This window comes from Callithrix jacchus, chromosome 14, assembly GCF_049354715.1.
Source record: "Callithrix jacchus isolate 240 chromosome 14, calJac240_pri, whole genome shotgun sequence".
NCBI classification, from domain to species: Eukaryota; Metazoa; Chordata; class Mammalia; order Primates; family Cebidae; genus Callithrix; species Callithrix jacchus.
The window spans coordinates 49,828,996-49,852,315 of record NC_133515.1 but is presented as its reverse complement, the minus strand read 5'-3'; the positions used below and the strand labels follow the sequence as shown (position 1 = coordinate 49,852,315).

At 36.6% G+C, this 23,320-nt stretch overlaps 1 protein-coding gene across 5 annotated transcripts in view; it reads right to left on the bottom strand.

The window, feature by feature from the left end:
- The window catches only part of PELI1 (pellino E3 ubiquitin protein ligase 1), a 60,934-nt gene that overhangs the window by 4,793 nt on the left and 32,821 nt on the right, over positions 1-23,320 (bottom strand). For all 5 annotated transcript variants that reach the window (XM_002757703.6, XM_078349189.1, XM_078349191.1 and 2 more), the window contains exons 2-4: positions 11,213-11,352; positions 7,552-7,681; positions 3,617-3,718 (exon numbers count right to left, since the gene is read on the bottom strand). In XM_002757703.6, coding sequence (XP_002757749.1) covers positions 3,617-3,718; positions 7,552-7,681; positions 11,213-11,283 — 303 coding nt within the window. In that variant the 5' untranslated portion in view covers positions 11,284-11,352. The remainder of the gene's footprint in view (positions 1-3,616; positions 3,719-7,551; positions 7,682-11,212; positions 11,353-23,320) is intronic.

Sequence of the window (23,320 nt, the reverse complement as noted above, 5' to 3'; positions counted from 1 at the left end):
AGGGAATACATAAAAGCAATTAACTGCATCAACTTTGTGGTATTTATTTTATATATATATACTCTTCCTGGTTCTTGAGCATATTTCAGAGAGAGAGACAAGGCTCCCAGATAAGAGTTCTGGATGGGTGAGGTGTCAGAGATTTCAAAACATCTTCAGAGGTACTAGCTAGTAAATACGTTAATTTCATTTTGAAAGTTGAAAAGATAAAAGAAAATCAGTGGGTAGATGACAAAAGTGACAAGTGTCACAGGGCTTTAAAGCAAACATTTGGAAATTATCAGTTCGTGAATGTATTTGTTATAAAGTAGTATTGTAAAATTGAAGAATGTGGGTACTGAGAAAAAATACTGACCCTCTACAAAGATAAAGACTCTTAAAAGTAATTCTTTACATATTTTAGCCTCAAGTTCCTCATATCAGCACACTTCCAGATAAACTTCTTTAGTGTTTTTGTCTAATTATCAAGTATAAAGTCCTTATATTTAGATTGGATCGTTTTAGAGGGAAACTATTTAACAAATATAAGATTGGATATTGGCTGGGAACAGTGGCTCATGCCTATAATCCCAGGACTTTGGGATGCCAAGGTGGGTGGATCACCTGAGGTCAGGAGTTTGAGACCGGCCTGACCAACAAGGTAAAACCTCATCTCTACTGAAAATACAAAATTTAGTTGGTTGTGGTGGCAGGTGCCTGTAGTCCCAGCTACTTGGGAGGCTGAGACAGGAGAATTACTTGAACACAGGAGGTAGAGGTTGCAGTGAGCTGCGATCACACCACTGCACTCCAGCCTGGGTGACGGAGTAAGACTGTCTCAAAAAAAAAAAAAATTTGGATATCCCTTCTCTTTATTCTTAAAAATAAAGATATCTTAAATTTAAGATAATGATACCCAAATAAAATGGTCTCAGACCTCTCAAATTAAAAATATTTCCCAAAATAAAAAGGCTCTTTAAAAGCTAAAAGATGTAGGCCAAGGATTGAATTAATATTCAGAATCAACAGAAGTAGTGCTTATTTGGAAAGAGACTGTTCCAGAGGGCTGACATTTCACATTTCAACTGGGTCTTGGGAGAGAATATTTAAGACACTGAAGCAATATTTGTAAGGACAATGAGAAGGAAGAAAGTATTTATAAAGAAAAAAAAGCCAATATGAATGTGATCAGATGCCAAAATATGATTAATGTTAATAATTATCTTTTGTCATTCTCCCTCACCCCCCTAAGAGAAAATTCAATGGTTCCTTAAAGTTTATCCAAAATTTGTAGTTTATTATTTCTGATAATAGAAACTGACTCAAGATTTGCCTCCCATCTATCAATCCAGCCGAATTTCCTGCTATTTGTGTCTACTAGGTACAGGTACATTGTCATCAATCTTTTACCACACTGTGTACTTCTTTGCCATTTCTTTTGCCAGAATGCTTTTCTGGTTGCTGACAAAAATCCTACTTAACCTGATAAAAAGATCTATATAAAAAGGCACCAGTGTAAAGTCTTTTCTCCATCCTTCTTCAACCCAATCAATGTGCTTAAAATTTAGAGGGTCAGTATAGTACCTAGGCATGTGATCAGCCTATAATGTCTCCCTTATGTACTTTATAGTGCCAAATGATGCACATAGCTGATGACTTGAACAATAAATGTTCTTGTTTGGTTTACAGGGCAGGCAATCCTAGAATGTTTCTAATACAATTCCTCGAAGACTGGCTAGTTTATCAAGGTAGTTTCTGATACATCGCAGTCTTTTTGATGCAGAAATGTTTGGATTTTCCAAAGCTATAATACCTGTAGAAAGGGCATAATCAGTTTATGATACTGGGAAAAATTCTCAACTTTATGGAAAAGACAAAACTCGAAATGTAAAACTTATTTAAGGGCTTTCATTAGATGTGAAGACACTGTTTCAGAATTTAGGATGCCTGGCTTAATTTCAGTTTTGCTCCCAATTAACTCTATCATCTTTAACTCATAAGATTTCAGTTAACTTCATCTATAAAAGGGGTAAACAAATAAATATAACGTACTTTCTGAAGCCGAAATTCTAGCCTGTGACCAAGTATCTTGGGTACATCTGTCTGTCTGTCTGTCTATCTATCAATCTATCTATCTATAAATCAGTCAATCAATAAAGACACGAGGTCTCACTATGTTGCCCAGGCTGGGCTCAAGCTATCCTCCACCTGAGCTCCCTGAGTAACTGAGACTACAGGGCTAGTAGCATTTTGATTATTAAAAAAAAAAAGCTAAGCTTATTTATTTTCACTGTTTGTCAGTGAAACAAAATGTGAAAAACCATCCTAAAGCTTTGTGTTAGGTTTTTGTTGGATCTAAACGTTAATCTTCATTAAAGATGTTATTTATTTTTGGTAAAAGCCAGGAAAACAAACAAAAGCCCACATTCTAATATTAACTAGAGAAAAGAAATTCAGTATCTCATCTCATTAAAAGGGTTGGGCAGAGAGAGTGACTTCAAAGAAATATTTCACTATTGACTGAAATTAAATATATTTCCAGCCCTTTTCACTTTTATTTGCCTTGTAAAATAAAAAAAAAAGTCAAAGGGACAATAATTATAAGAGCAACATTATCAGGCAATTTACATTCTACTTAAGTTTATTTTTAAAAAGCCCAAGGCTTCAGAGAGCTCAATATTAAGGAAGAAGATCCAGAATTCTATTTACATCTTTGGAATGGACTCTCCTAGAATTTATCAGCGTATAAAAATGTCAGCACTGCAATGGTACAAAAAGTGAGAGAAAAAAAAACCTTTTTTTTTTTTTGAGAGAGTCTTGCTCTGTCTCCCAGGCTAGAATGCAGTGGTGCGATCTTGGCTCGGCTCACTGCAACCTCCGCCTCCTGGGTTCAAATGATTCTCCTGCCTCCGCCTCCAGAATAGTTGGGATTACAGGCGCCCTCCACCATGCCCGGCTGATTTTTGTAATCTCAGTAGAGACGGGGTTTCACCATCTTGGCCAGGATGGTCTTGACCTCCTGACCCCGTGATCCCCCTCCTCCAGCTTCTCAAAGTGTTAGGATTACAGGCGTGAGCCACTGCACCCAGTCAAAAAATACTTTTATTGCATGAGTAGCATTGACCAAATATGTGCTGAGAAAAAAAGTTTGACTTTACATATATAATACAAATAGTTAGCAACTGCCTAAACTGTTTATTGCCTAGAGAGGAAGGTGGGAGGTAGTGGTAGAAAAAGTCATAAATATGTACAGAATATTTATTGTTTTCTTTTTTGGATCATAGCTACTATTCACCAAGTGTTTTTACTAAGTGCCTGGCACAACTCTGAGTACTCTACCTGTACTAGATCATTTAAGCCTCCTAATAGTCATGAGGGAGAGTCTATTACCTGCACTTTACAGTGGAGAAAACTGAGGCATATAATGGCTATGTAATACTTTCCAGTAATTCTGATTCCAGAGCCCATCTCAACCATGCTTGACTGACTTCTACTTATGAGGTTTACCAATCAATCTGTATTTCAATAAAATACAATATAAATTTATGATAATCCTTTATCTGACCTCAGCAGAAGTTACCAGACTAGATTTTTAACTTTTTGTTTTTTAAGAAAAAAATTTTAGATGTTATAATACCTGAAACATATCAGTGTTGCTGTCATGAGTATATTCAACCACCACAGTCTGGGCCCGAGATAAAGTATATGATATGCTATGCTGGTCCTTGTTGCTTATTGCCTAAGAATGAAAAAGTTAATAGCAAAAATTAGTAGGCAGGTCAATCCAATCTGAAAATCTTTTCATTAAAAAAAGGGAAAACTATTTACATGACATATTTATATATTTTTCCCCAAAAACATGACATATTTATATATTTTTCCCCTGATATTTAGAGGAATGGTTAATAACTCCTGTCAGCTGTGACAGTAGTTTCTTGGGTTGAATGTGGTACTGAAGAATATTTAGAAGCAGTTAAACAGTAAAAAAATTATTTTATTTTTTAGAGATGGAGTCTCGCTCTGTCACCCAGGCTGGAGTACAAGCAGCACGATCTTGGCTCACTGCAGGCTCTGCCTCCTGGGTTCAAATGATTCTCCTGCCTCAGCCTCCTAAGCAGCTGGGACTACAGGCACAGATCATGCCTGGCTAATTTGAATTCTATTTTTAGTAGAGACAGGGTTTCACCATGTTGCCCAGCCTGGTCTTAAAACTCCTGAGCTCAGAAAATCCACCCACCGTGGCCTCCCAAAGTGCTAGGATTATAGGTATGAGCCACTACACTTGGCCCATAATTTTCTTTTATCAAACACTAGACTACCTTATTAAATATTTTAAATTATAAAATAATCAAAACCAAATTCCACATAAAAACAGAAAACGATAGTCAGTACTGCTCTGATAGGAAGTACAAAATCTTGCAAAATAAGATGAGTCTGATTTTGAAGTCATTTAGAGAGCTATAAAGTTCACTAATAAGCCAAGTTAACTGGTTTTTCTAACCATTTTGTGACTCTAGAGATGACAAATGTTTGCCATATGTGGGGTAAGATACAGAAAAATGCATTTGGGATTTGGTCCCAGGAGATAAAGGAAAAAAAATTTTTTTAAAACAAAAGAACATTCAAAGAATGATTAAACATTACCAAAGGAAAGGAATGTAATGCTTATGACTGTACTTCTGACTTATCTAAAACTAAAAACACTGTTAACAAGAACTTTTCAGTTTTGTTTTCAATGTTTTTGAGTTGAAGATAATATCAAAGGAGGGGAAAAATCTAGTCATCACACAAAGGAAGTAGAAATGGGCTGCGTAAAAAGAAAACAGATAAAAAGACAGAAGGGAATAATTATATACAGCAAAGAAGCTAAATTAAAAAACCCTTTTTACTTAGAAGTTTGGCATCATAAGTTTTTACTTGGTTTCAATTTGCAGCTAATCTGTAATAGATAAGGCCTTAAAACAACAACGTTAAGATTAAGATTGTCAAATTTCCAAATATACAAAGAGACTATACTAATGACTCAGCTTTATCAAAGCTTAATGCTGCCACTTTTGCTTCTGATTTTTTTTTTAAGGAATTAAACTACAGATACAATTGAGGTTGCCTACATGTCTCAATTCCCTTTTTTCCACACAGGTATCCAACCTCAAGAATGCAGTGTAGATCATTTACATATGCATGTTTTACATATTTGTTTCCAAATATTTAGGTATTCATAAATACTATATAATTTTGCTTTACAGGTTTTAAACCTACATATATATATATGTGTGTGTGCGTATATACATACACACACACATATATTTTTAAGAGAACAGGTCTCACTATGTTGTAGAGGCTGAAGTGCAGTGGCTATTTACAGGCAGGAAAACAGCATACCACAGCTTCAAACTCCTGTGCTCAAGTGATCTTCCTGTCTCTGCCACCCAAGTAACTGGGACTAACAGGCATGTGTCACAGTGCTCGGCTAAACAGCTGACTTTTCAAGGAAATAATTACTCAGTATTTTGAAAAGTAATTCTTAGTGGCTAACGAGATTTTAAAATATTGGTTTTTGTGTGCTTTGAGATTGTAATCTTTGTGTGTTTTTTTTAGCTATTAAACCTACTCTTAGACCAAGAATAAAAACTATGTCAAGTTTGAATCTCATTGGACTAGAACACAGGGTTTTAACCACTCACCCCAGATGACTGCCAGACTAAATGCTTAATTTTCATCATAACCTCACTAATACATTCCTCCAAAATTTAAAGAAGAAAGAGTCAATCTTTTTTGTTTTTTAAATTGAGACGGTCACACTCTGTCATTTAGGCTGCAGTGCAGTGGCATGATCTCAGCTCACTGCAGCCTCTGCCTCCTGGGCTCAAGTGGTCCTTCCACTTCAGCCTGCCAAGTAGCTGGGACCTCAAGGCATGCCACCACATTTGGCTAATTTTTTGTACTTTTGGTCAACATGGAGTTTCACCATGTTGCCCAGGCTTGTCTTGAACTCCTGAGCTCAAGTGATCTGCCCACACCCAGCCAAGAGTTAGTCTGTGATCCCTAAGGTTCTTATTGCCTAGTAAAGACGAAAGATGAAAAAGAGATAACAATGCAAACATGAGGGCATGGCAGAGTAACAACAGGAAGAAAAGTACAGAATGTGATATTATAGAGGTAGGGATTAGAAATCTTTTCCCTGATAGTGATTTTCAACCAGAGGTAGTATTAGCTGTTTAAGGGGCATCTAAATTTTTTGGCTGTTATAAGGATTTGCAGGCTCACATGGCATTTTGTGGGCAAAGGACCCATAAATGTCCTGTAGTATGTGGAAAAGTCCTGAATAATGAAAAACTGGCACACCCAAAATGTCAAGAGCACTCCTGGGGGAGATATTGTAAGAAGCGCCTCCGATTGGATCAATCTGAGGTTTACTTCTGCCACCTGCTTAGCACATTCCTTCTCTCCAAAGGAGCAAAAAGAAATACCCCAAGAGAAACTCCCTTTTCTGCACTAACTGGCTCCCAAATAGTAACAGAGGAATCCTACTCAAGTCCTAAAGATTCTTTCACAAATCAAACTGGGTATAAAACAAAGCTGAAAAGTCAATTATCTTCAGACACTAAAGCTGCAACCTAAAACCAGATCATATGCCAATTTTTCTGTCTCTCATTTATTTAACTTATACAGAGATGCTTCAGATGGTATAATACTAATGTACATCCTTGGGCTGCTTGGCTAAAGACACAGGTACTTCCAGGAGTCAAAGAACTCTTTGTAATTTTTCTTATTTGCTCATTACAATATCAAATTCATTCTGTGTTATAAAATTGGAAGCAGAAGAATTCACAGAAAATACAAAGATGTGAAATTCCCCCTCCTTATCTGTCACTCTAGGAAAAGCCCAAGTATCCTGAAACGGTGTTCTAGCTCCTGGAAGTTTTGTTAGAAGAAGAAAAAGAGGCTAGAAGCATGAAATAGGCTAGGGGGTTGAGAAGTTATATTGTAGATGCACTTGGATATTGCTTTCATAGCTTTGATTCAATTTAATAATTATTGAGTTCTACTTTGTGCAAGGCACTATGCTAAAAGATAAGAAGTTATAAACCAAAAATGAATAAAAACAATACACAGAATCTTAGGTAAAGACCCTTAGTTTAAAAATTACCTCATCCACACATGCTTCTAATACCTGAATACACATATTATACATCACATTCCTCCCAGGGAGGCCCCTCCAGTAATAAGAGTGGGAACTTTCCACTTCTCAGGGCAGACAGCTGCATAATTCTAAGTACTAGATAAAGCCCTGTCCCCCACCCCACCTCTTTTAATAAGGAAAGAGAATGTTCCTTCTAATTTCCACCCACTGATCCTCGTTTGTCATTTAAAAAAAAAAGTTCAATTCCCCTTCCATATGGCAGCTCTTCAAATACCATGTCTCCAAAGTCTCTTCTCCAATCCAAACAAAAGGAAATTTCTGAAATAGAAATGTGAGGGGAATGCTAGAGAATATAAACAACACATAAAAGTCTTTCGATTTCTCCAGGTTAATTTATGTAGCTTTTTAAAAAAAAAATTATTTTTTACCTTTGCAGCCTGAGGAGTACAAGCAATATGCACAGTGCTGGGCTTCACCCCATTTGCCTTAGGTCTTTTAAACAAAGCAAACCTACTTTTCCTCCTTCCTCTATCGCCATTTGGGAGAGACCCATTATACCTGATGGGGGGGAAAAAATGTAAGTGATCTCTTGCAAGAACTGCACAATTATGAAACAAATGTTTTACTCTGCCTTGCAGAATCAGTTCCCAATTAATTATCTATTAGCACACTATAATTATTTCAAATTCCTTTGAGCAACTGTTGATCTCCACACCAGGTGCCAGTGTGTGAAACAAAATGAGATTTTTTTTCTGGCTTCATTCCAAGTCACAGAGAACCTTTTGGATTATATACAGAGTTATCTCTATTTTTTTCCTTCCCTCTTTTATGAAAGATAATTAAAAGCTGATTAATGGCATGTCTGACTCCTTATGACTCATTCTGTTTTTTTTTAAGGTGAATTGTTTGCAGGTGCTAATACAACCTTTAAAAAGTATAGTATGTATTGTTTAAAACAGAATCTCCTTTTACTGTGAACCAAACACTTTAAATAGTTGAATTTTTGAAGTAAGGAATTTTTAGACTTGTTAAGCCTTAGCTACCTGAATGTACAAATACACTCTCATTATATTAGCAGAACCTGTCGAACTGACATGTTTGCTAAGCAGTAAACATACTTTTGTTGTTCAGATCTTATGACCATTTTTCCATAACATGTACACACACACACACACACACACACACACACACACACACACACACAGATAGGTGGGTGGATCACCTGAGGTCAGGAGTTCGATACTAGCCTGACCAACATGGAGAAACCCTGTCTCTACTAAAAATACAAAATTAGCCAGGCTTGGTGGTGCATGCCTGTAATCCTAGCTACTCAGGAGGCTGAGGCACGAGAATCACTTGAACCCAGGAGGCAGAGGTTGCAGTGAGCCGAGATCATGCCACTGCACACCAGCCTGGGTGACAAAGCAAGATGCTGTCTGAAAAAAAAAAAAGAAAAGAAAAAAGTTAAAATATTTGGGTGTTTACTGTAAACCAACACTATGGAATTCTATCCCACATACATCACCTCACTAAATCTACCCTTGCAAAAATTCTACCAGATTGAAATCACTGTCCCCATTTTTACATGTTAGGAAATAGGCGATTTTCCGAAGGTCACACAAGTGACACTGGCAAAGCCAGAATTTGAATTTAAGTATGTTTGTCATATGGTTAAATCATTCTTTACTGCTTCACTGAAGCATGAGCAGTAGCTTAACAATAATCTTTCCTCATTCACTGTCCACTCCCCCTGCCCCCTGCCCCCTGCCCCCTGCCAAATCTTTGGTTTGATGATCTACTCTATGTAGAGTTGGTCAATCTAGGGGGAAATGAAGCAGGGAATAGGGATAGTTTTGAGGCTGGAGGAAGAAGTGGTTATAAAATGGCCTGTAATTGTGGCTGGCAAGAAGAATATTTTAAAGCTGAGAAGAGACTTTACTCAATGACTGCCATATATAGAAATTATACTGACCCTTTATAAAAAATAAAACACTTTATATTGGAAAAAGCCCTTGATAATGTTGCTAGCCTTGCTATAAGTCCAAAGTACAGCCCTTTAGCTAAGAAATTATTTTAGGTATTCTAGGCTTTGTGTTGCCACCAGCCCCACTGTCAATTCCTCATTGCCCCTTCACTACTGTCCTCTGAGTTGCATGACTCATCCCACTTCTGGATGTGGCTCTTTAGTCCCACATTGCATTCCTGTAGTTCAAAGCTCTTTTCTAAGTAGCAACACCATGAAACTTTTTCCAGCTTCACTTCTAGAAGGTTGAAAAGAGAAAGTATTTGCATTTTAAGACACCAAGTACCAGAAAGAGACAATTACTGTTGCTAATGATTATCTCTTAACTAAGGAACTTCTAGGCTAAGACTGGCAGTTTAAAACCATAAGCTAAATTTTAAACTAGTCCCTCAAATGACTCTCAAATTTCCTGCCAGAAGAATTTAACCTGGAAAAGTTGTTGGTAGTTAAGAGCTGTTTGTCTTCAAGTCTATGTGATTTGAAGTTGTAATACTGTAGTTACTATGCTATTTATGGTCTTTTAAAGTTTTGTTTTTGAGAAAAGAATTTTAAATCTCACAGGGGCTTCGATGATCTTGTCTAATTGTCATTTTACAGAGGAGGAAATGAAGGCCCAGGATAGTTCAGTGACTTGCCCAGGGTCATACAGGGAGCAGTGCTGGAATAAACACTGGATTCTAGGATTCTTAACCTCCAGTCAAGCTCAGTAATTCCATCTGATTTCCCCAGTTTCTCCTACTGTCTCATATGAAACAATGCATTCTCATTTTAACAACCTGACTCTCAAACATACTGCAATGTCTGGGGAAAATAAAATTAGCAATTTTATTTTATCTTATTATTATTTTTTTTTGAGACAGAGTCTCACTCTATTGTCCAGGTTGACTCATGCAACCTCTGCCTCCTGGGTTCAAGTGATTCTCCTGCCTCTGAGTAGCTGGATTACAGGCACATGCCACCACACCCAGCTAATTTTTGTATTTTTAGTGAAGATGGGGTTTCGCCATGTTGGCCAGACTGGTCTCAAACTCTTGACCTCAGGTGATCTGCCTGCCTCGGCCTCCCACAGTGCTGGGATTACAGGCGTGAACCACTGCACCTGGTCTAAAATGAGCAATTTTCTAGTTTCTGAGATCTCTAGTTAAGAGAGGCTAATACTGTGTCTCTACTTGGATAGTTATGGCAAGTTTAAGAGAAATAAATTGAAATAATTTGGAATAACAGAATCATCTATTCCTCAGTCTTCAGATTCTATTTCTGTGAGTTACATGGATGAAATTACTCTAGGAGCTAAGAAGTAGCTAGGTCCTGTGATTCAGAGGCATTATGCTGTCACCGTATACCTACATAACTCCTTTAACCAAAATGTATAGCACAAAGCAACAACTATCTAAGAGGGGCAAAAGAATAAATGAACCTACAGTATGAAATTACCTAAAGCAGGGAAGGAAAAGGGAATTTTTGGTAAAGTCACCTGAGGCAAAACATGAGATAAGGAAGACAATGGAACGACTGTGACATTGGACAAATACATTTTCATATTTTTTTTTTTCTGAGAGTCTTACTCTGTTGCCCAGGCTGGACAACCTCCGCCTCCCAGGTTCAATAGATTCTCCTGCCTCAGCCTCCTGAGTAGCTGGGATTACAGGCGTCCACCACCACACTCAGCTAATTTTTGTATTTTTAGTAGAGATGGGGTTTCACCATGTTGGCCAGGTTGGTCTCGAACTCCTGGCCTCAGATAATCTGCCTACCTCAGCCTCCCAAAGTGCTGGGATTACAGGCATAAGTCACGGTGCCCAGCCTTTTCATTTCATCTTTAAGAAACTTTGCTCTTTCTGCTGGTAAGGGTTAGACAAAGCTTGTGTCGTATTTGAGTATTTTTAAAAGATGGCATGAATACGAGAATTAAAAGAGTTTCTTGATTTGGTAATATTATCTGTAGCTTTAAATTCTTTTTGAAAGCAGGTAAGATATAAATTCTAAAACAAAACACTTTTAACCTACATGCCAAAATTAGCATATATTATTCAACGGTGTGGTTCATCAAAATGGAGAAACCTTACCCTAAGACAATGAGTTCCCCATATTTTACTGGTGCTTTAGATGGATGATTTTCTTGATCAGGAGAAAACATGAGCTTGGCTGTCTTTCTCAAATCTTTGTTCACTGGTCAGGAGCTTTGGGACACCTTTTGCATTATTTCCTAGAGGGAAAAAGTTTTCATTAATAATGTAAACAGTTTATTTCAGTTTAAATAAAGATGTTGTTTTCTAGAAGTCCCCTTGAACACAATATTATGCAAAGCATCACATGGTATATACATTGTATGGACATTTTGCCCAATGATGATTATATATTTGACAAAACTGTTTAAATGGGTCAAAAATGTAAATTTGAAGACTTCCACTTATAGAAGGATAGAACAGATATACTTTTCCCTTTTATTTCTGCTAAGTATAACTAAAAACCCTATATATTATATAAAAAACATAAGAAGACTGAAAAGTGGAGAAGGCAGACTAAGTAAGGGACCTTAGGACCCATGGAATATGACACAGTCGTGTAAATTCTCTGGGTTTTCTTTTTGCCTAATATATCCCAGACTTGGAGCTAAAGAAGGCAGCAACCTGGCGATGCCAACTGGCACAGACAAAAAGAGCCACAACAAAAGCTTGCTCTCTCTAGGCAAAGAAACAAGAAAGGGACAGCCTAGCAAGACGGAAAACATTTCCACTCCAGCCAAACCCAGAAAACACTTTCACCCCATCCCACCCCCACCGAGAGCAAAGTGAGGAGCCTTGACTTCCACATTATAAACCATAGTGAGGATCTCCAATGCCCTACTGGGGCAATGTTAAAGTAGGCCAAGTAGGGAGCTAAGACTTTCGCCCTGATGTCCAGGCATGCTCCCACACCTGCCCCAGTGGTGTCAGTGCATACTATATGTGGGGAACCTAGATGTCCACCCCTCACCCAGCAATAACAAGAAGGATCCTCTTCCTCAGGTGTCAGTAGAGGCAGAGTAGGGACTCTTGACTCTATGTCTACCAGGCAATAATGAGGAGGCACCCCTTATTACCTTGCCAAAGCAGTGTCAAGAAAACCCAGTGGAAACAGAAGGTGTAGATAATATCCAGAGTCTAGGAACATAATGTGAAAATATCTAGTTTTAATAGATAATCACTCATCCTAGCAAGAACAAGAATTAAAACAATGCAAAAGATAATCAACAGATGCCAAAACTTAGATGACAGAATTACCTAACAAAGATTTAAAAGCAGCTATGATAAAAATGCTTCAATGAGCAATTACAAAATATGCTTGGGATAGGTAAAAAAAAAAAAAAAAAAGAAAGTCTTAGCAAAGAAACAGAGGATATAAAGAAGAAACAAACAGAAACTGTAGAACTCAAAAACATATTAACCAAAATAAAATGTTCATTGGAGAGGCTCCACAGCAGAATGGAGGGGACACAGTAAAGAGTCTGAACTGGAAGATAGAACAGTGGAAATTACTTGATCTGAACAATAGAAAAAAAATAGGAAAAAACAAAATGAAACAAATAAGAGCCTTATGGACTGGTAACACTATAGGAAAAGATCTAACATGTGTGTCACTGGAACCCAAAAAGAAGAAAGAGTGAAGCTGAAAAAGTCCTCAAACAGGCTGGGTGTGGTGGCTTACACCTGTAATCCCAGCACTTTGGGAGGCTAAGGCAGGTGGATCACTTGAGGTTAGGAGTTCAAGACCAGCCTTGCCAACATGGTGAAACCCTGTCTCTACTAAAAATACAAAAATTAGCTGGGTCTGGTGGTGTGCCCTGCCCAGCTACTTGGGAGGCTAAAGCAGAAGTAACTGCTTGAACCTGGGAGGTGGAGGTTGCAGTGAGCCAAGATCATGCCACTGGGTGACAGAGTAAGACTCTGTCTCAAGGAAAAAAAAAAAGCATCCTGAAAGAAAGAACATTGACTGTATTTATAAGAGAAAAACAATAGATTGACAGTGGATTTCTCTTCAGAAACCACAGAACCCAGAAGACAGTGGCAAAATATTTTTCAGGTGCTGACAAAAATGGAAGGGAAGTCAACACATTCTCAGACGAGGAAAAGTTAAGAGAATTTGTTACCAGCAGACCTACTATAAAAGAATAGCTAGAGGAAATTAACTAAACAGAAAATAAATAAAATAACCTTAAAATATCTGAGATGATGTAAAAACATGGTAGCAAAAATATGAATAAATACAATAACACTTCCTTCTCTTGAATTTTCTAAATTTTATCTGATGGTCAAAGTGAAAACTGTAATACAGTTGTTAGATGTGGTTCTAAATGTATGTAAAGAAAATAGTTCAGAAAATTATATTGTACTCCTGAGCATTTATCTCAGAGAAACAAAGATATATCCATCCAAAAACCTGTACATAAATGTCTGTGCCAACTTTATTTGTAATAACCCAAACTGGAAACAACACAGATCTTCTTACTGAATGAATGATTAAACTGTACATCCTTACCATGGAATAGTACTCAGCAATAAAAAGAAACAAACTACTGATAAATGTAAAAACACAGATAAATCTCCAGAGAATTATGTTAAGTAAAACTAGTCTCAAAAGGTTACATGAATGATTCCATTTATGTAACATTCTTCAAATGACAAAATTATAGGAATGGAAAACAGATTAGTGGGTGCCAGGGGTTAAGGATGGGGTAAGAATAGGAGGAAATGTAAGAGTGGCTACAAAAGGGCAATAGGAAGGCGATGAAAATATTCTGTATCTTTATCATTATCAATATTCTGGTTGTGATATTTTACTATAGTTTTGCAAGATGTTACTTTGTGGAAGCTCGGTAAAGGGTATGAGGAATCTATTATTTCTTACAATTGCATGTGAGTCTACAATCATTTCAAAGTAAAAAGTTTAATTTAAAAATATAAATTTGGCTGGGTGTGGTGACTCACGCTTATAATCTGCACTTTGGGAGGCCAAGGTAGGAAGATCACTTGAGGTCAGGAGTTCAAGACCAGCCTGGCCAACATGGTAAAACCCCATCTCTACTAAAAATACAAAAATTAGCCCGGAGTGGTGGTGCGCATCTGTAGTCCAGCTACTTGGAAAGCTGAGGCAGGAGGATCACTTGAATCTGGGAGGTGGAGGTTGCAGTGAACCAAGATCATGTCACTGCACTCCAGCCTGGGTGAGAGAGGAAGACTCTGTCTCAAAAACAAAAACAAAAACAAAAAAAAACCCAAACTATTTATGTTTGTGTATATATATATATATTTGACACAAGTATGACAAACAGAAAACTAACACTTCTGATAAGTCAGAAAAATCACAATAAATAATCCCCAAAATATTATCATGTCTATTTAATCTGCAGTTTAACTGAATCAAGTATTTTCTGTATTTATTTCTCTCCCTAGTTCCTGATAGACCTGTTACAAAGGTTTCACAGCAAAACTCTTCATAGCTAGACCATAAAAGTCTCCTTGTTTTATACCTCCACCAACAGGTTTCATAGGAATCTCATGATGAAAAATGTCTACTTATATTTTTCTACAGTACAGTGAAATACAGCCTGTGCGGTGGGACTTTTGGTGAGAAGGCAACACAGAATGTATGTAGCCCAATGAATAAGAACATGTCAAGGGGAAGTCAATGAATAAAACAAGTCATTTTGACACCTGGTAATCCCTTGGAGGTGACATACACATTTAGAATAGTCATTCACACTAACACACAATTTCTATCATCAGTAAATTCAGAAAAATTAAATTATTAAAAAAAGCTTCAGAAGTATTTTAAGAAAAACATTTCCATCATTCAAATACACAAAAAATACCTCTCGTCTCTCTAGATATATTTGCTTTTGCTGAAGAGATTTTAATTCATTACAGTATTTAAAAGGTTACAGAGATCAATATATTCCTATTTCACCATAATTGTGATACATTTGAGTTGTGAGGCAATCAAATTCCTTTAGAAAAATAAACTTATGCTATGCTAACTAAAACTTTCAATGTAAAAACAAGTTTCAAGGACAATGAAATCAACCAAAGAATAATTTTGGTTTCATATAATAAGATCTTCCGATATACATAAAAATCATATGTTAGTATATGAACATATACTTCCCCTCTAAGAAGCATTTCATTTAAAAAAGTTATACAGAAGCTTAACTAGAGGCATTAGCTGTGCTTTTCTGTTTAGATAATTAAGGTACTGCCAACAAACATGAAAACAATGCTTTGACACATTTCTGACCAAGAACAGTAAGAATTAAAAATTTAATAACAAGTAATTAAATGTAAATTAATTTTAAATTAAATTAAATTTTAATAACATTGCTTTGTTTTGATTTGAATTCCTATTTAGAGTTACTATTTAAAGGATATGATAATTTTCCATTTATAGTAGCAAAAAAATTTTCTTTAAAAGTAAGCTTATTTATTTAAAGGAGCCAATTTAAATTGTATTAAATAGCATTAGTAAGTGCACAGATATGGCAAACATCTGACAGTGTAAATGCCCATATTTGGCTGACATCAGTGTATCGCATGGCTAGCAACTATTAGCCTGTGTTCTAGTTCTAGCTGTCTTTGAACAAAGCAATCTGTTTCCTCATCTCTAAAAATGAAGGGACTAAAGTAGAATAAAGGGAATTTGGGAGGTGGAAAAAATATAAGCCACCATCTGGTCCTGACATAAGACTTTACAAGTAACGTGCATAACACTATAGATTTAGTTCTGTTGCCTCTATAGCAAAAGGAACAATCTTTTGCTTAAACAAGAAATTAAAAAGCAAGAGTAAGGCTGGCATACACCCTCCATATACTTTCTAGAGCCCTTGGTCAAATTAGCCAAAAAAACCTATGTATTTCCAATCAGACATATTCTTACTCTGCTTAGGTCCCTTAGAAGGCCGGATCTGGAGATTTTCTCAGTGATATCAAAGTTTCAATCACAAGAACACATTCAATCTTGGCTTCTACTTCTTTATTTGATATCTAAAACCTAAAATAAAACACTTTGGTAGTACCAGTTATTTATATACATAAATGACCCAAGAAGAAGTTTTAAAAATGTAAAAATGGCATGTAATCAATCAATATATAACTGGCATTATTAAACTGCAAATAAAATGTACTATGATAGCTATTTCTCCTGGAACCTTTCACTGCAATTCTAATATATATTGAAAGGTGACTGTTGTAAAAAAAAAATTTTATGCATTCTCTGAAGAAAGATTCATTATCTTCCTAAAGGTTTATAATCTTTAACAAAGCCCAGTACCTAGACAGTGGTTTCATACTCATTGTCTTTATATATTCTTTCTATATTTTAAAATCTGAGTAACAGAATTCTTCAAAATGAATTCCTAGGCTGGGCATGGTGGCTCATGCCTAGAATTCCAGCACTTTGGGAGGCCAAGGTGAGAGGATCACTTCAGGCCAGGAGTTCGAGACTAACCTGCACAACATTCCCATCTTATTCCCATAACCTGCACAACTAACTGTCCCATCTCTACAAAAGAAAAAAAAAGAAAACGTAAAATCAGAAAAAAATTAGCCAAATGTCATGGCATGTACCTATAGCCCTAGCTACTCAGAAAGCTGAGGCAGGAGGATCACTTATATCCAGGAGTTCAAGGCTGCAGTGAACTATGATCTTCCAACTTGGGTAAGAGAGAGAAACTCTGTCTCAAAAAAAAAAAAAAAGAAAGAAAAAGAAAAAAAAATTCCTGGAGTCATGCACTTGAGAACTTCAAATGAGTATGTACATAAAAAAACATCTTAATGTCTCAATTACTGGCTCCATTTGTTGGTCTTCGAGTTAGTTTTACTTCATGTATTCAGCCCTATCCCAATGTTATCTAGCACCAAGAACATGAAATAGCACCATTAATTCTACTCAAGACTAGAAGAAATGCTAGAGAAAATCTTCCTAAGATAATAAAACTGTCTTCTATTTTATCTATCATTTTGAAACTTTGCTTGATACTTGAAAGCATGTTGCTCTCATTAGCAAGAATTAACCTCCCAGAGTTAAAAAAAATTTTTTTAATAAATATATTCTGGAAAGTGTTACTTTCTGTGTGGGCTAGGAGAATATGAATAGTCATAAAATATATATTTATTAGGAACAGTAGTATTAATTTGACTGTTAAACATTCCAGTCATTTCTTCTTTAAGGGCCGATGAAATACAATTATTTTCATATCAAGTCTTCCCAAAGGAAAGACTTGCTATAGTATCTGTCAGTTTCACCTAAAGAAGAAAAACTGAGAAATCAATCTTTGTCCCTCAGCCTAATAAATGTTTTCTTTCAGTATTTACATCACACACAGTCTTATGCTTACTACCTACTAAACACAAGTACAAGATTTCTGCTCTAAAAACAAAACAAATACTAAGTAAGGGACAAAACAAATCTTATGCAGATTGTTTACACAATCTTCTGAGCACTTCTATTTTGGTGGGCAAGTGGGTAGGCATAATGGGGTGCTGAGAAAGAAAGAAAAATGTTTTAAAACATGAAAACGTTATAACATTTCTTTATGGGGAAAAACAATGTGGACTGCATATATTATATCAGATAAAACAGATTTCCATCTATACTAGTTTCCCTGTGGTTGATTTCAAAAGGATGACTCAAACAGAAAGAACTGCTTTAGTATGTTTGTGGTGGAACCATTTTATGAAACCAATTCAGCTGATGACTGGAGTTTAATTCATAGCAGTTTCTTGATAAGAGTGAAAATTTAATCACCTTCCTTCTTTCACAACCAGCAGGAGTAACACGCAGTATTTTTACATAAAAGGAGAAACAATGGTGTGCTGTAGTAGTCGGAGGTTACTTTCTACTAGTGTCTTTTAGCTTCTCAACACAGCAGTGGAGGAAGTGAAGTCTATGTTCCCCTTCCCAAAATACAGGACAACATCTGTGCAAATTCCCAGCCTCCTCTCTTAGAGAAGCCAAATAACATGCTGATACTCTATCACCTACAGAGATAACTTATTTTGATGCTGATGGAAAAGCAATTAACATCTTTCCTAGGGACAGTATTTGTTCCTTTAAACTGGAGTTTCTCAACCTGGGCATTACTGACATTTTGATATTGTGGGGTACTGGCCTGTGCATTGTAGGGGGTTCAGCATTATCTCTGACCTTTCTGTTCTACCTAGATGCTGGTAGAACATTCTAGTTGTGACTTTTAAAATGCCTCAACTTCCCATCCCCCCACTATTCACTCCCCACCTTGTGAGAACCACTGCTCTAATCTTGAATTGAGGACAACATTTTGTTCTTAGGATGGAAATTTCCCCTTTTTTGGGCATACTTCTTGGCACGTAGTAAGGTACTTAATGTTTGCTTACTAACATTATACTGATACTGATAATAAAAGTTATTTATACTAAGACTTGTGTTAGTAAAGGCCATGACTTTCAAGGTAGCTGTAGTTTCAGTATTTTACTAGAATGATAGGAGTGGCTGAGAGTGAGAATGAGAATGTTGCCTTGATGGCAATCAATTATTAATGTTTTCATTCATTTAAAATATTTTAATATTGTGGCTACCTCTCTCAGATGGTTGAAGAAAAGGGACTAGAGCTGGAATGGCCACAAAAGTAATTATAAGGCTAGTGCTGGGTAGCCTACTGTTTAGAGAAAGGCAAATCTTTGAAGTCTAGATAAGTATCTTCTGGACTAAGGGACCCATATTTAGAAAAATTAAAAGCAGGTTTTGACAAGCATGAGAGAATTATTTTAAACCAAAAGAGGGTGTTAATTTGAACCAACCTTGGGGTAAGGTCTATCTTGCACTTTCATAGAATGGTAATTAGCAAAACGCTTTCACATAAGATTATTTTATTTGACTCTCATCATAGCCCTGTGAATTGGGCAGGAAAGTCTTAACTCCATTTTCCAGATAGATGAGGGTACTGAGTAGGTCAGAAAAGCAGTGACTGGTTGAAGGCCAAAGAGCTCTGGCAGAGCTAGGACTGGGATCCACATATTAACTCAACATACATTAACCCATTTAATTTCTATTACAACTATAAAGTACAATTATTTGTCCCCATTTTATAAAGGGAGAAACTGAAGCTACCTACCAGAGGTAAAGTGGCCCAGGTTTTCTGATGTCATTACTCCACAGCCTAGAGAAGGTAGAATGGGGCTAATTCCTAAACAGACTAAAAGCCTCTATTATGGGACCATTTAGAAGACTAGAAAATATTCATGTGTAAAATAAACCCAAAAAGTTACACTTCAGCATAGATTATTAACAACTACTCAACTATGACTAGTGCTTTTTGAGATTATTTGAACCTTTGTTACTTCCTCAATGCTCAATATATTTGTCAACCCATTTACTGGTAGTGACCAACGATAAACATGTCGGTAAATAAAGTGGACACTGCATGCCTATTTTTAACATGAGGACAGAAAGGAACCCAAGAGGGAAAATCAGGGTATTGCACAAAGGTAAATTCCTGGTACCAGCAGGAAGAAAAACATACTACATTAGAAGTGAGTCCAGACAGCTTTGGAACAGACAGGTTCACATGCTCCCTGACTGTGGAAGGCAGATTGTTTATATACAGTCTTGCAACCTTTCCCACAAATAATCACTTAATTCCCTACACTTAGAAAAAATATTTTTAAAGACACAACTAAGAGCCCAAACAGTTTTATTGTCTCTGCCCATTCTTGGCCTATTCAACAATTTAAGATTACCAAAGTTCCTATAATGACAAAATGCTCCTCAGAAAGCAAGACTAGAAATTCCTCTAGGTTTAACAATTAAAGTCCCAAATAAAATTCTGCATAAAGCAGCAAATTCAGTGGGATTTTACAGTTATTTGGAAGAAAAACATGGGACAAAAGGATATTAATGGGAAATCCTATCATTTTCTAAAGTCAGCATTCGGCACTGGTAGTCCCTTTTCATAATGGCTGATACTGAATTCTGTCTTTGTGCCAAGCACTGTTCTAAGCACTTTACATGTATTAAGTGATTTAATCTCTGGGACAACCTTAAGTGATAGGAACTATTATAACCCACATTTTACAGATAATAAAACTAAGGTTACAAATCAAACTCTAGCACTCTGGAACAGCTGAAACAATTGAGTTTTAAAGTACAGGCACATCTGGTTTTATTGCATTTTTTTTTTATTTTATTGTGCTTCGCAGACACTGTGTTTTTTACAAATTGAGTTTGTGGCAACCTGCATAGACGAGTCTATTGGTACCAGTTTTATGAAAGCATATATTCATTTCATGTCTGTGTCACATTCTGGTGATTCTCACAATATTTTAAACTTTTTCATCATTATATCTGTTATGGTGGTCTGTGATCAGTGATTTTTTTTTTTTTTTTTTGAGATGGAGTTTCACTCTTGTTACCCAGGCTGGAGTGCAATGGCACGATCTCTGCTCACTGCAATCTCCGCCTCCTGGGTTCAGGCAATTCTCCTGCCTCAGCCTCCTGGGTAGCTGGGATTACAGGCACGTGCCACCATGCCCAGCTAATTTTTTGTATTTTTAGTAGAGACGGGGTTTCACCATGTTGACCAGGATAGTCTCGATCTCTTGACCTCATGATCCACCCACCTCGGCCTCCCAAAGTGCTGGGATTATAGGCGTTAGCCACCATGCCCAGCCCTCAGTGATTTTTTATGTTACTGTTGTGACTGTTTGGGGTGCCATAAACTGTGCCCATATGAAGTGGTAAACTTAACTGATAAAAGCTGAGTGGGTTCTGACTGCTCTACTGACTCACTGTTTCTTCCATCTCGTTTGCTCTCCTTAAGCCTCCCTATTTCCTGAGAGACGTTATTGAAATTATGCCAATTAACTGTCCTACAGTGATATCTAACTGATCAAGTGAAAGGAAGAATTGCAAGTCTCTCCCCTTAAATCAAAAGCTAGAAATGATTAGGCTTACTGAGGAAGGCAAATTGAAAGTTGAGACAGGCTGAAAGCTAGGCCTGTTCTGCCAGTTAGCCAAGCTGTGAATGTAGAGTTCTTGAAGGAAATTAAAAGTGCTACTCCAGTGAACACATGAACGATAAGAAAATGAAACAGCCTTATAACTGATACGGGGAAAGTTTTAGTGGTCTGGATAGAAGATCAAACCAGCCACAACATTCTCTTAAGCCAAAGCTTCACCCAGAGCAAGGTCCTAACTCTCTTCAATTCTATGAAGGCTGAGAGAGGTGAGAAAGCTGTAGAAGAAAAGACTGAAGCTAGCAAAGGTTGGTCCATGAAGTTTACAGAAAGAAGTCATCTCTCCAAAACACAAAAGTGCAAGGTGAAGGAGCCAGTGCTTGATAGAGAAGCTGAGCAAATTATCCAGAAGATTTACTAGCTAAGGTCACTGATGAAAGTGGCTATAGTAAATAAGAGATTTTCAATGCTGACAAAATAGCCTTCCTTCTATTGAAGAAGATGTCATCTAGGATGGCATTTCATAGCTAGAGAGAAGTCAATGCCTGGTTTCAAACTTTCAAAGGACAGACTGACTCTCTTATGAGCTAATGTAGCTGGTAACTTTAAGTTGAAGCCAATGCTTATTTATTTACCATTCTGAAAATCCTAGGTCCCTAAAGAATGATGCTAAATCTACTCTGTCTCTTCTCTATAAAGGAAACAACAAAACCTGGATGACAGTACATCTGTTTACAATATGCTTACTAAATATTTTAAGCCCACTGTTGAGAACTATTGCTCAGGAAAATATTTCTTTTAAAATATTACTGTTCATTGACAATGCACCTAGTCTCCCAAAAGCTCTAATGGAGATGTACAAGAAGATTAATGTTTCCTTGGATGGAATCTACTCCTGATGAAGATGCTGTGAACAAAGGATTAGAATATTACATAAACTTAGTTGATAAAGCAGCAGCAGGGTTTGAGAGGATTGACTCCAATTTTGAAAGAAGTTCTACTGTGGGTAAAATGCTATCAAACAGCATTGCATACTACAGAGAATTTTTTGTGGAAGGAAGAAATCAATGTGGCAAACTTCACTGTTGTCTTAAGAAATTGCCACAGTCATCCCAACCTTTGGCAACCACCACCCTGATCAGTTGACAGCCATCAATATGGAGGCAAGACTTTACACCAGCAAAGATTAAAACTTGCTGAAAGCTCAGAAAATTGTTAGCATCTTTTTTTTAAAGCAATCAAGTATTTTTAATTAAGGTACATACATTTTTTTTTTTTTTTACAATATGCTATTGCACGCTTAATGGACTACAGTACAGTTTAAATATAACTTTTATATGCAATGGCAAACCAAACAACTTGGACTTGCTTTATTATAGTGGTCTGGAATTGAACCCACAATATTCCCAAGTCATGCCTGTACACTGGGATGAGAAAAGCTTACATTTAGAAACTAAACATCAACAAACAAAATCCCCCAACTCCTTTCCCTACTGTAAAGTATTACAAAAGTAAGAGCTTACATAACTGAGGCTACTGTCATAACAGGGGCAAACTTTAAGAACAGACTTCTATAATGAATAACTATTTAAATTTTCTCAGTAATTCTCAATCAGTTGTTTAAAGCTGAGTTTAAAAGTCCCTTTGATAAAATTTAAACTTGGAAAAAAATGAATAAAATGGATTTTCTCCCAATCACTTTAAACCAATGGTGACCAGTGAAATTGAAAATGGTCATTTTATTTCCAGGAGTAAATGACAATCAATCTAATGTAGGTTATGAGTTCCTCCCAAAAGCATATTGTTTAATGATTACTTTGGACAGTTAGGCTACTCTCAGAAATAAGAATAATCTGGGTTTTCTCTTAGTTCTTATTTTATTAAAACACTGACCACTTTACCTGCATTTTTTTTAAGGCAACAAATAGTCTCAAAGTATCTCCCCCCAGATATTTATTAATTATACAGTGGTAAATAGTGGAGAAACCTAGCAGACATTATCTTGAACAACTGATTAAGGTTAACATTGCCTGTAATAAGATATTTTTGATACCATGTATCCCTGATATTATGCACTGAGGACATATCACTTCTGTGGTATGCTGCCAAAAATCTAGTCACAAGAAAACACCAGACAAAGCCAAGCTGATAGACATTCTACAAAATAACTATGAGTATTCACTATAAGTGTCAAGGTCGTGAAAGATAAAG